A 16463-nucleotide genomic window follows, 5' to 3' on the forward strand; every position below is an offset into this window, starting at 1 on the left:
GGAGAATATTTCGCCTAAGAGAAAATTAAAAAAAATATTAGTACACGTTTCATTCATGAATATTTCATGAATGAACATTTTCCTGCGTAATTTTTACTATTTACTTTGTTTACAATTGTTTATTATTAAATATAAAGTAAAAACCTGAGAGTATCGAAAGACTCCGTATTCATGACTGACATAACTGAATGCAACTTGTTTATATTTTGACCAAGCCTGTCGGATAATTGACAAGTGATAAAAGTTTGATTGAACAATTATACACAGGTGACAGAAATACTGGATAACCATATGGCTTATGTCACACGCAAAAGACGAGTGAAGGAAAATACTGGCTATGATAGAAAAATGCATGTTTTTGTTTAAGGCAGTGTTTGCGCGTACCCGATCAATCGGAAGGTTTAATGCCAAAAACATTTGAAAACTTTTAAATTCAGCTTTTAAAACACTAGCTATTTCACATTCCAATACAGATTTAAGGACCTTCACTCGTACAGCATGCTCAGTCACGTGTGATGTGGATCAAACTAACAGCTGAAAAAACATTGACTAAGTCTCAACGACAGTTCGTACATACATGTATCACAGCCTCCTCAGTGTTAACAATTACATTTGTACACAGATCATTACAAGGATAAGGCAGACAAGTCAGCTTTTACTTAGAAAAACTTGGTGTATCAAGACAAGTGTTGTATCAATTATTTACATGCTTAAATAAAATCTGTCCATGTAATACTAGAAAAATGTTAGTGCTAGTCCAAATAATTATAACGAACCAATTATCTTCAATGTTATTGCCTCAAGGATGCATTTCTGTAAATATTGACAATGCAATTTCCCATGGCATAGGAAGTCTCTTAAGTTGTTTCATTGACAATCTTACCACATCTTCATATTTGAAATTTGAAGTTGACAAAGATTAAAAACAGTCTACATATTAAAACATAAATAAAAAACAGTCTACATCATGATCATATTTATACATCCTAAATTAATAACACTATTCAATTTGAATAAACTTGTCAATTATTGGATAACTGAAAAGTGTAATCTGCATTTTTCTTTTTTTCAGATTGCCAAAGATGCCAAAGAATGTGTTCAGGAGTGTGTCTCAGAGTTTATCAGCTTCATAACAAGCGAGTATCCTTTAAACATATCAGAATATGCCAAATATTTGAAAACAATGAGAATGTAGCATCTTGATTTTAATATGACAATTCAGATGAATACATGTTGAAATTGATGTAAGAGGTAGATTACATGCATTAGTATAGATTATAACATGTGCTTTTCCATATTGGCCCTGGTATCATCCCGATACTCCTATATCAGCCTTGAGGCTTTAGCTGAGGGACGATATGGGTCGAGGAATGATACCAGGGCCAATATGGAAAAGACATGTTATAATTTATTGATCACATATTTAAGTTCTGCAGAAAAGAGAAGAAAAAAATCAATTATAATAATTTAATGAAACCTAATAGGTAAAAATCTTAACATTTTATCACAAAAGTGTCGATAAGGATGCAATGACGTGACGTCATTTAGAATCAGGGCACAATATCAATATACTCTTTTTTGCCCGTGGGCAATTTTAAGGTTATTGTTTATGCAAAAAAATATAAATATTGTATTCATAACAAATATGTGATAAGTAATTATTACCATCCTTGATCATATGTACCCAGCATATGTATTATATTGATATAAAAAAGATATTCTAATATGACATGCTTCTTTTGCTTTGTAAACACTACTGTGATAAAATTCTTGATCTATCTATACTTCGAAAAGACTCACGAGAGATTCATAATAATAATGGATGTTACAATACACCTCCCACTTAAATCCACATGTATCAGAACCTTTTTATACGACCGCAAATTTTGAAAAAATTTTCGTCGTATATTGCTATCACGTTGGCGTCGTCGTCTGCGTCGTCGTCGTCGTCCGAATACTTTTAGTTTTCGCACTCTAACTTTAGTAAAAGTGAATAGAAATCTATGAAATTTCAACACAAGGTTTATGACCATAAAAGGAAGATTGGTATTGATTTTGGGAGTTTTGGTCCCAACATTTTAGGAATTAGGGGCCAAAAAAGCATTTTCTTGGTTTTCGCACTATAACTTTAGTTTAAGTTAATAGAAATCTATGAAATTTTGACACAAGGTTTATGACCACAAAAGAAAGGTTGGGATTGATTTTGGGAGTTTTGGTTTTAACAGTTTAGGAATTAGGGGCCAAAAAAGGGCCCAAATAAGCATTATTATTGGTTTTCGCACAGTAACTTAGTTTAAGTAAATAGAAATCAATGAAATTTAAACTGTTAACACAATGTTTATGACCACAAAAGGAAGATTGGTATTGATTTTGGGAGTTTAGGTCCCAACAGTTTAGGAATTAGGGCCCAAAAAGGGACCCAAATTAAACTTTGTTTGATTTCATCAAAATTGAATAATTGGGGTTCTTTGATATGCCGAATCTAACTGTGTATGTAGATTCTTAACTTTTGGTCCTGTTTTCAAATTGGTCTACATTAAGCTCAAAAGGTCCAAAATTAAACTTAGTTTGATTTTGACAAAAAATGAATCGGTTGGGTTCTTTGATATGTTGAATCTAAAAATGTACTTAGATTCTTGATTATTGGCCCAGCTTTCAAGTTGGTCCAAATCTGGGTCCAAAATTAAACTTTATTTGATTTCATCAAAAATTGAATAAATGGGGTTCTTTGATATGCCAAATCTAACTGTGTATGTAGATTCTTCATTTTTGGTCCCGTTTTCACATTGGCCTACATTAAGGTCCAAAGGGTCCAAAATGAAACTAAGTTTGATTTTAACAAAAATTAAATTCTTGGGCCTCTTTGATATGCTGAATCTAAACATGTACTTAGATTTTTGATTATGGGCCCAGTTTTCAAGTTGGTCCAAATCAGGATCTAAAATTATTATATTAAGTATTGTGCAATAGCAAGTCTTTTCAATTGCACAGTATTGTGCAATGGCAAGAAATATCTAATTTCACAATATTGTGAAATAGCAAATTTTTTTTTAATTAGAGTTATCTTTCTTTGTCCAGAATAGTAAGCAAGAAATATCTTATTGCAAGATTTTTTTTTAATTGGAGTTATCTTTCTTTGTCCATAATCAACTTAAATCTTTGTTATATACCATTTACAATGTATATTCACTTTTTACTACCAACTGATAAATTTAAATAATCTTTACCATTCAGTGATAACAAGCAGTTTTTTTACACCTTAATATTTCATGATGTATTTAAATGAGTAGTTATTGTTGCAAACTCCATTAGAATATTTTAATTGAGATTAGTTTTGGAATAAGGGAAAGGGGGATGTGATTAAAAAATTGGGTTTAATTTTTCTCATTTGAAATTTCATAAATTAAAAGAAAATTTCTTCGAACATTTTTTTGAGAGGATTAATATTCAACAACATAGTGAATTGCTCTAAGAGAAAACAAAAATTTTAAGTTCATAAGAACACATTCATTCTGTGTCAGAAACCTATGCTGTGTCAACTATTTAATCACAATCCAAATTTAGAGCTGAATCCAGCTTGAATGTTGTGTCCATACTTGCCCCAACCGTTCAGGGTTCAACCTCTGCGGTCGCATAAAGCTACGCCCTGCAGAGCATCTGGTTACAAATGCTATGCCGATATTTTGTTTTAAAAACTAAAATTTAAATAAAACTACCAAACTTTTATTCTTATTCGAATGAATAACAAAAGGAATAAATGCACACCAGATCGAAGATATCTCAAAATCAATATAAAATGAAATTCCGCGTTCATCAATGCTTTTGGCACATTTAAGTCATTTCAAAACATGACATCATTCAAATGAAAATGTTATGAGTATGATGTTATACCGGACGCCATCACGAGTTGTTTGACCGTTATGGAATAACAGTTTCACAGATGATAACGGATATGTTCCATATGTTGTAACTACAATACTCTTTCCCTTTTCACGAATGTGACCCCCCAAATTAGCCTATTTACCGGACTTGTAATAACATAAGCAACATGATCGGTGCCACATGTGGAGCAGGATCAGCTTAATACCCTTCTGGGGCACCTGAGATCACCCCAAGTTTTTGGTGGGGTTTGTGTTGCTAAATCTTTATTTTTCTATGTTGTGTCTTCTGTACTATTATTTGTCTGTTTGTCTTTTTTTTTTTAGCCAAGGCGTTGTCAGTTTATTTTCTATCTATGACTTTGACTCTTCCTCTGATATCTTTCGTCACTCTTGTATTTTCAGAGTTAAATAATGTATTTAAATCAGTTATTATGGTTGCAAACTCCATTTGAAAATTGAATTGAGATTATGACCATATCTTGAGGGAAAGAATTTTTGGTTATATTGAATTTAATAATAGATATTATTCATTTATTAATTTATGGAACACTATTTACTCTAAAATAATAGAAATAAAGTTACATGTATGCTTTAATCTATAGCGGGATTTATCATGAACACTTTATATTTTATCTTAGAATTCAATATGAACAATATTTTTTATTTGAATTAACAAATATTTTCAAAAATCAATAATTTAAATTCATATCTTGTTTCAGAAGAGTTGGGATGACAAACTGTTGCTGTGGTAAATTAAAGCAAATAAGTTCACAGGGGCGTAACTCCTAGAAAAAAAAATGAATCATAATTTCCTGTCGATATGCACATCTTCATAGTATGTCCTCATTATCTAAAATGGTTTCATGAAATTTTATTGTGTGGTTTCAGAAGAGTTGCGATGACAAGAACAGGACTTTGGGACTGACATAAAGACGGATGGGTCAAAAACATTGGAGTTGTTTATATCTTTATATTTTTTTCATGTATACATAACATTTATTTTTACCTAAGTTTACCTGTAAAATAAATGCACACAATCTAAAGCTGTGCACAAATTTAATCCAAAGCTGCACGCAAACGTAAAACTTTTTAATCCCCAAATGTGCGCAAACGTAATGCGCCCAGGAATCGAACCCATGGACAAATTCTGCTATGTGTTTCTGACATCAACATATCAAGGAAACATCTCGGCTACCAATGGATTATGATTTAAATGTCTTATTTATAAATATGTTTTAAATATATGATATACATCGATACAATGGACACACAATTATTGTACCTTTATATATACATTATAGGCAAACGTATAGTATAAAATTGTAGCCGCGAGGTTTCATGGTATTAAAGATCAATGATTTAGAGGTTGGGATTTGTCGATTTAGGTTCAAATCTCTGTAATCTCTTTTGATGTCCCTATTCTCTAGTTTTTCTGGGTTTTTTTTTCTTGTTTTGAAAGTTATAGTAGATGTTTTGTTTAATAAAAATGAGTTTTGTTATTGGATCATTGTTGGCTTTTACACATGTTTGAAACGAAAATGATATATTCTATTTGTCCATTTTTATATGACCGCAAACATTTTTGCGGTCGTATATTGGTATCATGTCGTCAGCATCGTACAAAGACAAATGGTTTCCTGATAATAACTTTAGTATAAGTAAGTAGAAATCAATTAAATTTATAGCACAATGTCTATAACTACAAACGGAAGGTTGGGATTGATTCTAGGGGTTATGGTCCTATCGGTTTAGGGAAAAGGTGCCCAAAACATACTTTTATCTAGTTTCAGGACAATAAGTTGTGTATAAGTATTTCAATTACTCTGAAATTTTACCACAATGTTCATACCAATACGTCGACGATAGGGATTTAATTTGAGGGTTAGTTTAAACATTTTATTGTTAAAAAGAAATGAATTAGACACAAGTTTTTCAAAATAGTTCCGTCTCCTCCTTCTCTTTGAGGGTTATGGGGCAAACAGTCTAGGAATTAAGGGCCAAAAAGAAGCCAAAAACAAGCATTTTTGAAGTTTCGGGACAATAACTTATGTTGAACTGTATGGATCTCTCTGACATTGTACCACAAGGTTCCATATAATGAAGGGAAGGCTACGTGTCAAGTTGGGGTTAATATCCCTGAACATTTACGAATAAGGGTCACAAAAAGCATTTTTCTAAATTGCAGACAATAACTTGTGTTTAAGTGTATGGATCTCTCTGAAATTTACTAAAAGGTTTCTTACTACCAAGGAAAGGCTGGGATTGAGGTTTGGTGTTCTTGCTCCAAGGGGGTTTTTAATAAGTGAGGGGCAAAAAAGGGGCCCAAATAAGCATTTTTGTAGTTTTCAGTCAATAGCTTGTGTTTCAGTGTATAAATCTCTGAAATTATTCCACAAGTGTCCATACTACAAAGGGATGGTTTTAGGTGGTTATGGATCAAATCATTAAGCAATTTAGGGGCATTTGTTCTCATTTCAGATTTCAGAAATTAAAAAGAATTTTCTTTAAATTAATTTTTTATGGGATTTATATTCAACAGCAAACAAAAAAAAATAGTTTAAATTCATTAGAACACATTCATTCTGTGTCAGAAACCTTTGCTGTGTCAACTATTTAATCACTATCTAAATTCAGAACTGTATCAAGCTTGAATGTTGTGACCATACTTGCCCCAACTGTTCAGGGTTGACCTCTGCGGTCGTATAAAGCTGCCCCCTGCAGAGCATCCGGTTGTTTTATAAATTAATATAGTATCATTTCATCTTTTTTACTACATCTTTACAAATATTTATTCGCAAATTCCTAGGCTAGAAAATCGTGATGTGTCTAGAATTATATTTCTTGTTTTTTTTGGACACATGCTATAAGCCGAGGTTGTCGTGTGGTCTAGCTGGACGGCTACAGTGCAGGCGATTTGGTGTCACGATATCTCAGTAGCATGGGTTCAAATGCTGGCGAGGGAAGAACAAAAATTTGCGGAACTACAGGACCAAGTTTATTATCATAATTATAGATAATTATAAACAGCAAGAATATTCATTTAAGTAAGATCTACAAACATGTCACCATCACCGAAACAATTTTATCATGAATTCTATTTTTACCTTTAATGTGTGTACTTGATTTAATATGCACATAGACAAAAGTGAGCGACATAGGGTTTTTAGAGGTTCTAGTTTGTAAAACCTACACACGTAACATACTTATTGATTATAAGTTATAATCAATAATACAACTGTCAATAGTATTTTAGCCAGTATTTGACATTTCATGCAACCAGTTATCAGAAGAAAGGGAATTACTAGAGTAAGTGATTAGGCTTTTAACTTGTCTGAAAATAATTGGTATTAGATGCCATTTCCAAAGATTGCTGAAATGATCATTTTTTTTTTTAATTTTTTTTTACTGAAGTCAATGAGACTTCATGGTATGGAGTTTATAACATATATGTTTGCGCAACTTAATTTTATTCAGTCAGCAGCATAAGTCTTTCTTAAGTATGTTCTTTGCACAACAATTTCTTAGAAATATCCTTAACTGATTATAGAGCAAGTGAAAGATGTCATCAAGAAAAAAGAAAGACTATAAATGGTGAAGACATTCTGTTTGCCATGTCTACCCTGGGTTTTGATAGCTATGTAGAACCACTGAAATTGTATCTTCAAAAATACAGAGAGGTATTTTATTTATAGATATGCATTATGTCCTGTTTCACTAGGCCTGCATGGAGAATCAGTGGCCATCATTACTTTTAAAAGAGTAATGCCCCTTGGAAACATTATTTTATGGAAAATTGCATTCTTTGCACTCTCATGTGTTCAATTCTTGCCAGATTTTTTTTAGAAACTCAGTATTTATTTTAGCAATGTCTCAGACATCAACTTGAAACTTAGTACACATGTTCCCCATGATATGATCTTTCTAATTTTAATGCCAAATAAAAGTTTTCACCCCAATTTCATGGTCCACTCAACATAGAAATGATAGTGCAAAGTTCAGGTTAAAGTTTTGGTTAAAAGTTTTTGGTCAAGGTAGTTTTTGATGAAGTTGAAGTCACATTAACTTAAAACTTAGTACACATGTTTCCTATGATATGATCTTTCTACTTTTAATACCGAAATAAAGTTTTGACCCCAATTTCACGGTCCACTGAACATGGAAAATGATAGCGCGAGTGGTGCATCCATGTACTATGGACACATTCTTTTTTACCAATTTCACAGTCCATTGAACATGGAAAATGATGCTGAATCTAACCATGTTTTTAGATTTTGGATGTCAGGCCAAACTAGGTAAATCAAATGTCCTATTTTAAAATTTACAAGATCTTTGACCACATTTATTTTGTGTCAGAAAATATTATGTAAACAGTATCAAGCTTGAAGATTGTGTCTAAACTCCAAGCTTGCCCCAACTGTTCAGGGTTTGACCTCTGAAGTCTTATGAGGCTGCGCTTGTCCAAGCATTTAATTTTAATTTATATAATAGGTTTATATAAGCGATGGCTTTGATGGCTTCAAAAAATCAGAGCTTGTCAAAAATTTTATACAAATGAAAAAAATTGCGGTTGGATATTGGTATCACGTCATCATCGTCATTGTCATCTGAACAGGGATGGTTTCCGGATAATAACTTTAGTATAAGTTAACAGAAATCAATAAAATTTTAACACAATGTTTATAACCTCAAAAGAAGGCTTGGGATTGATTATGGTCCCTAAGGTTTAGAAATTAGGGACCCAAAGGGCCCAAAAATAGCATTTAACTAGTGTCAGAACAATAAGTTGTGTATAAGTATTTCAATTGTTCTGAAATTGTACCACAAAGTTTAATACCATAAGTAGAAGGTTGAGATATATTTTAAGGGTTAATGGACAAACAGTCTAGGATTAAAGGGCCAAAAAGGGGCCCAAAACAAGCATTTTTGTAGTTTCAAGTCAATAAATTGGAGTTATCTTTCTTTGTCCAGAATGGTTGTTGAATCAAGTAAAACCAATGCTTTAAAAAATCTTCTTTGAAAACTAGAGTTATCTTTCTTTGTTCAGAATAGAAGTTTAATCAACTAAAATCAATGCTATATACAATATACAATGCAATATTCACTTCACTACCAACTGATAAATTAAAGCAATATTTACCATTCAGTGATAACAAGCACTTTGATAGCCATTCTAGGGTTATGCCTCTTTACAAGTGGAAAAATTGAAGAAATTTTTAATTTCTGTTGTCTCAACTAAATTTAATGAAATGTGTATATAATGCTTAATCAGTTCAATTTTTGGCAGCTTCACTTTTACAGTTCTTGAGTTATGTCCCTTAATAAAGTTATATGCTAGCGGGGGCATCATCTGTGTCCTTTTGGACACTTTCCCATTTTATTAGTCCCCTACCGACGAAGTCCGTCTGTCTGTACATCCGTCAGTTCGGCAAATCAGCTTCCAACACTTTTTTTTTCTTCGTTCTGAAAGATATTGATTTAATATTTGTTATATGGTTTTATCATAAAAAGTGATAGATCAAGTTCAAATTTTATTCTATTCTGGTGATTTAGTCCAGAGATATGGTCCTTAAAAAAAATCCATATCTAAAGTTCAGAGTTCTATGTTAAACCATATTTCTATACAAAGACGGATAACTCATTTTTTTAAAAGAAATTCTTTAGTAAATTGTTTGAAAAGTTTGTGCCAGTTTGTTTGTTTGTAAAGTTTGTGTATTTTGTAATAACTAATTTGCTGAATGCTATAAAAATATTATTAAGTGAAAATCTTTAATTATTCAGGTATATATTTCATATTACATTACATTGTGTGTATAAAAGTTGTTGACGCTTTATAGATAAGTTACAAATCTATATTAGTTTGTGACAAATGAAAGAAAAAATATTTGGAAATATTAATTATATTTGATTATAATTTGAAAAAAGATATACATTGTATTACATCATATCTAATTTTAGAGAACTATTAATCATATCCAATGTTAAGAGTGTTTTCCACACTTTTTTTCGTCAGTTTTATCATGACAAGTTCAGATCAACATGATCAAGTTCAAATTTTTGTTTTGGTCTGATAATTTCTGCATGTTATGGTCCTTGGACTTGAAAAATTCACTCATATAATCAGTTATTCACTGTTTTTATGCGACCGCAAAATTTGAAAAAAATTTCGTCGTATATTGCTATCACGTTGACATCGTCGTCGTCATCATCGTCGTCCGAATACTTTTAGTTTTCGCACTCTAACTTTAGTAAAAGTGAATAGAAATCTATGAAATTTTAACACAAGGTTTATGACCACAAAAGGAAGGTTTGGATTGATTTTGGAGTTTTGATCCCAACATTTTAGGAATGAGGGGCCAAAAAGGGCCGAAATAAGCATTTTCTTGTTTTTTGCACAGTAACTTTAGTTTAAGTAAATAGAAATCTATGAAATTTTGACACAAGATTTATGACCACTAAAGGAAGGTTGGGATTGATTTTGGGAGTTTTGGGTCTAACAGTGTAGGAATTAGGAGCCAAAAAGGGGTCCAAATAAGCATTTTTCTTGGTTTTCACACCATAACTTTAGTATAAGTAAATATAAATCTGTGAAATTAAAACACAAGGTTTATGACCACAAAAGGAAGGTTGTTATCGATTTTGGGAGTTTTAGTCTTAAAAGTTTAGGAATAAGGGGCCACAAAGGGGTCCAAATAAGCATTTTTCTTGGTTTTCGCACCATAACTTTAGTATAAGTAAATAGAAATCTATGAAATTTAAACACAAGGTTGATGACCATAAAAGGAAGGTTGTTATTGATTTTGGGAGTTTTGGTCTTAACAGTTTAGGAAAAAGGGGCCCAAAGGCTCCAAAATTTAACTTTGTTTGATTTCATCAAAAATTGAATAATTGGGGTTCTTTGATATGCCGAATCTCACTGTGTATGTAGATTCTTAAATTTTGGTCCTGTTTTCAAATTGGTCTACATTAAGGTCCAAAGGGTCCAAAATTAAACTTAGTTTGATTTTAACAAAAAATGAATTCTTGGGGTTCTTTAATATGCTGAATCCAAACATGTACTTTGATTTTTATTCGACCGCAAAATTTGAAAAAAATTTTGCGTCATATATTGCTATCACGTTGGCGTCTTCGGCGTCGTCCGAATACTTGTAGTTTTTGCACTCAATTTAGTAAAACTGAATAGAAATCTATGAAATTTTAACACACGGTTTGTGACCACAAAAGGAAGGTTGGTAATGATTTCGGGAGTTTTGATCCCAAAATTTTCGGAATTAGGGCCCAAAAGGGCCCAAATAAGCATTTTCTTGTTTTTCGCACAGTAACTTTAGTTTAAGTTTATAGAAATCTATGAAATTTTGACACAAGGTTTACGACCACAAAAGGAAGGTTGGGATTGATTTTGGGAGTTTTGGTTCTTACAGTTTAAAAATTAGGGGCCAAAAAGGGGTCTGAATAAGCATTTTTCTTGTTTTTCACACCATAACTTTAGTATAAGTAAATAGAAATCTATGAAATTTAAACACAAGGTTTATGACCACAAAAGAAAGGTTGGTGTTGATTTTGGGAGTTTTGGCCCAACAGTTTAGGAATAAGGGGCTTTAAGGGTCCAAAATTTAACTTTGTTTGATTTCATCAAAAATTAAATTATTGGGGTTCTTTGATATGCTGAATCTAACTGTGTATGTAGAGTTTTAATTTTTGGTCCCGTTTTCAAATTGGTCTACATTAAGGTCCAAAGGGTCCAAAATTAAGCTTAGTTTGATTTTGACAAATATTGAATCCTTGGGGTTCTTTGATATGCTGAATCTAAAAATGTACTTAGATTTTTGATTATGTGCCCAGTTTTCAAGTTGGTCCAAATTGGGGTCCAAAATTAAACTTTGTTTGATTCCACAAAAATTGAATAAATGGGGTTCTTTGATATGCCAAATCTAATTGGTCTACATTAAAGTCCAAAGGGTCCAAAATTAAACTTAGTTTGATTTTAACAAAAAATGAAGTCTTGGGGTCCTTTGATATGCTGAATCCAAACATGTACTTAGATTTTTAACTGGATTTTTGTGACAAAAATGTCAGTTATTAAATTGGGGATGCTCAGCGGGCGGGCGGCAGGGCGGGCGGTCGGTCGGGTGGGCAACAATCAAATGTTGTCCGTGCATTAACTCAAGAACCGTTCAACCAAAGCTTTTAAAATTTTAATATGTTGTTACTGACAACTAAATGAAGGTCAAGTTCAATAATGGCCATTTTGACTTTTACTGTTCAGGAGTTATGGTTCTTGAAAGATTGAAAAATGGCGTTTACAGTGGTGTCCGTGCATTTACACATGAACAGTTCTACCAAAGCTTCCCAAATTTTAATATGTTGTTACTGGTGACAAAATGGAGGTCAAGTTCAATAATGACGATTTTGACTTTTACCGTTCAGGAGTTATGGTTCTTGAAAGATTGAAAAATGGCGTTTCCAGTCGTGTCCGTGCATTTTCTCATGAACCATTCAACCAAAGCTTTTCAAATTCAAATATGTTGTTACTGATGACAAAATAGAGGTCAAGTTCAATAATGACGATTTTGACTTTTACCGTTCAGGAGTTATGGTTCTTGAAAGATCATAAAATTGTGTTTCCATTCACGTTGTTGCATTTACTCACAAACCATTCAATCTAAGCTTTTCAAATTTTAATATGTTGATACTGATGACAAAATAGAGGTCAAATTTGATATTGACAATTTTAACTTTCACCAATCATCAGTAATGGTTCTTGTGATATTGCCAGGACACAAAAAAATGCTAATAAATCCGGTTTGCTGTCGTTGTGACAGCCTCTTGTTGATTATGGGCCCAGTTTTCAAGTCGGTCCAAATCGGGATCTAAAATTATTACATTAAGTATTGTGCAAAAGCAAGAAATTTTCAATTGCACAGTATTGCGCAATAGCAAGAAATCTTCAATTGCACAGTATTGTGCAATAGCAAGTATTTTCAATTGCACAGAATGGCGCAATAACAAGAAATATCTAATTGCACTTTATTGTGCAATAGCAAAAATTTCAATTGGAGTTATCTTTCTTTGTCCAGAATAGGTAGTTGAATCAACTTAAATCATTGTTTTATACAATATACAATGTATATTAACTTTTACTACCAACTGATAAATTAAAGCAATCTTTACCATTCAGTGATAACAACCACTTTTTTACATTATAATTTTTTATGATGTATTTTAATGAGTAATTATTGTAGCAAACTCCATTAGAAATTTGAATAGAGAAATAAGTTTTTGAATAAAGGATAGGGGTTCAATATTTCTCATTTGAAATTTATAAATAAAAAGAAAACATTTTTTTGAGACGGTTAATATTCAACAGCATAGTGAATTGCTCAAAGGCAAAACAAAAATTTTAAGTTCATTAGACCACATTCATTCTGTGTCAGAAACCTATGCTGTGTCAACTATTTAATCACATTCCAAAGTTAGAGCTGAATCCAGCTTGAATGTTGTGTCCATACTTGCCCCAACCGTTCAGGGTTCATCTTCTGTGGTCCTATAAAGCTGCGCCCTGCGGAGCATCTGGTTAGTCATGCTTACATATAATGACTTGAGGTGTAATACCACCATTGATTTTCTTTGTTAAATTTGCACTTTTCAAAAAATTGTGCAGAATTTATCTTTGTTTCAAATAAAGAATTACTTGGCATGAGTAAAGTTTTATCCCGTCCAGTTATATAGAAAAAGTTTCACATAACATTTCATTGCATAATAGAAAATAACCATCATTGGAAGTGAACCAATCAAATTTCTTCCCTTATTCTATCTGTGTACATGGTTTAGTCACCATGTAACCTCAAGATTACAAAAAAATTTATAGAATTCACAAATAAAAAATAATGGTGTTTTGAAATACCCAAGACATATGTTTACGACACAGAAATAGTCTTACTGCAATAAAATGTAGGATTAATTACCTACAACGGTCAAATTCAAGGGAATATTTTTTTAGACCTACTTTCTTATGCAACCGGATGTGGCGTTCCATGATTTGGTGGTATTACACCTGACATTTACTTTTTAGCTCACCTGGCCCACAGGGCCAAGTGAGCTTTTCCGATCACTTGGCGTCCGGCATCATCCGTCGTCCGGCGTCGTTAACTTTTACAAAAATCTTCTCCTCTGAAACTGCTGGGTCAAATTTAACCAAACATGGCCAAAATCATCATTAGGGTATCTAGTTTAAAAATTGTGTCCAGTGACCCGGCAACCACCCAAGATGGCCGCCATGGCTAAAAATAGAACATAGGGGTATAATGAAGTTTTTGGCTTATAACTCAAAAACCAAAGAATTTAGAGCAAATCTGACATGGGGTAAAATTATCAAAATCTATCTGCCCTAAAATTTTGAGATGAATCAGACAACCAATTGTTGGGTTGCTGCCCCTGAATTAGTAATTTAAAGGAAATTTTGCTGTTTTTGGTTATTATCTTGAATATTATTATAGATAGAGATAAACTGTAAACAGCAAAAATGTTCAGCAAAGTAAGATCTCTAAATAAATCAACAAGTCCAAAATGGTCTGTTGACCCCTTAAGGAGTTATTGCCCTTTATAGTCAATTTTTAACCATTTTTCGTATAGCTTGGTTATCTTTTACAAAAATCCTCCTCTGAAACTGCTGGGTCAAATTTAACCAAACATGGCCAAAATCATTATTAGGGTATCTAGTTTAAAAATTGTGTCCGATGACCCGGCCAATCAACCAAGATGGCAGCCATTGCTAAAAATAGAGCGAGGGGTAAAATGTAGATTTTGGATTATAACTCAGAAACCAAAGAATTTAGAGTAAATCTGACACGGGGTAAAATTGTTTATCAGGTCAAGATCTATCTGCCCTGAAATTTTGAGATGAATCAGACAACCCGTTGTTGGGTTGCTGCCCCTGAATTAGTAATTTTAAGGAAATTTTGCTGTTTTTGGTCCTTATCTTGAATATTATTATAGATAGAGATAAACTGTAAACAGCAAAAATGTTCAGCAAAGTAAGATCCCTTAATAAGTCAACAGGTCCAAAATGGTCTGTTGACCCTCAAGGAGTTATTGTCCTTTATAGTAAATTTTTAACCATTTTTCGTAAATCTTGGTTATCTTTTACATAAATCTTCTCCTCTGAAACTGCTTGGTCAAATTTAACCAAACATGGCCAAATTTATTATTAGAGTATCGATTGACAAATAAGTCAATATGACCGAAATGGACTATTGACCCCCTAAGGAGTTATTGTCCTTAATACATTTTCCACTGAAACTACTGGGCCAAGTTCATTTAGATAGAGATAATTGTAAGCAGCAAGACTGTTTAGTAAAGTAAGATTTACAAACACATCACCATCACCAAAACACAATTTTGTCATGAATCCATCTGCTTCCTATGTTTAATATACACATATATACCAAGGTGAGCGACACAGGCTCTTTAGAGGCTCTAGTTCGTAAATCTTAGTAATCTTTTACAAAAATCTTCTCCTCTGAAACTACTGGGCCAATTTTTTTTAGATGAAATGGGTAACCCGTTGTTGGGTTGCTCCCCCTGAATTGGTTAATTTGATGAAATTTTACTGTTTTTGGTTATTATCTTGAATATTATTATAGAAATAGATAAACTGTAAACAGCAATAATGTTCAGCAAAGTTAGATTTACAAATAAGTCAACATGATCGAAATGGTCAGTTGACCCCTTTAGGAGTTATTGCCTTTATAGTTAATTTTTAATAATTTTTCGTAAATCTTAGTAATCTTTTACAAAAATCTTCTTCACTGAAACTACTGGGCCAAGTTCATTATCGATAGAGATAATTGTAAGCAGCAAGAAGGTTCATTAAAGTCAAATGTACAAACAGATCATCACCATCACCAAAATACAATTTTGTCATGAATCCACCTGCTTCCTTTGTTTACTATTCACATAGACCAAGATGAGTGACACGTACAGGCTCTTTAGAGCCTCTAGTATATTTTAATATCTATGATGTATTTAAATGAGTAGTTATTGTTGCAAACACCATTAGAAATTTGAATTGAGATCATTTTTGGAATAAGGGAAAGGGAGAAGTAAAACAAAATTGGGACAGGGTCAAATTTTTTTCGTATTTCATAAGAAACCTCAAATTAAAAAAAATAATGCATATGTTTTTTTATAACTCAATGGATAGTTTTCATTATAAAACTTATGTACATATACTTTTTTCTGAAGAAAATTCTTTAATTTATTCATATTTAAAAGAAGTTTACTTTATTTGGAAGCAATTCCCCCGACATATTTTCTGTATGCAAAGTGACCTCAGTGTGACCCATCTTGTAAAAATCCGGTGATGGCAATACGCATGGATGTTCTTAAAATAAACTATTATCTGAATTTACATGTTAAACACGTGCTCTTTTTCCATGCTTTTTTGTCGATTTTTTGTAGATTGTTGACAAACAGGTGACAATCGTTAAACTTCTGCTTCAAAACACGAACTTTAATTACCTGCCATATTTTCACAACAACACTGACCGATTGAAAAAACAAAATGACGATTATACGAAATTTACA

General features: G+C 32.3%; 1 protein-coding gene across 5 annotated transcripts in view; it reads left to right on the top strand.

Moving 5' to 3' along the window:
- The window catches only part of LOC134725448 (nuclear transcription factor Y subunit beta-like), a 54762-nt gene that overhangs the window by 22830 nt on the left and 15469 nt on the right, over nucleotides 1-16463 (top strand). For all 5 annotated transcript variants that reach the window (XM_063589306.1, XM_063589279.1, XM_063589288.1 and 2 more), the window contains exons 5-6: nucleotides 1073-1140; nucleotides 7429-7558. In XM_063589306.1, coding sequence (XP_063445376.1) covers nucleotides 1073-1140; nucleotides 7429-7558 — 198 coding nt within the window. The remainder of the gene's footprint in view (nucleotides 1-1072; nucleotides 1141-7428; nucleotides 7559-16463) is intronic.

This window comes from Mytilus trossulus, chromosome 1 (assembly GCF_036588685.1).
Source record: "Mytilus trossulus isolate FHL-02 chromosome 1, PNRI_Mtr1.1.1.hap1, whole genome shotgun sequence".
Lineage (NCBI taxonomy): Eukaryota > Metazoa > Mollusca > Bivalvia > Mytilida > Mytilidae > Mytilus > Mytilus trossulus.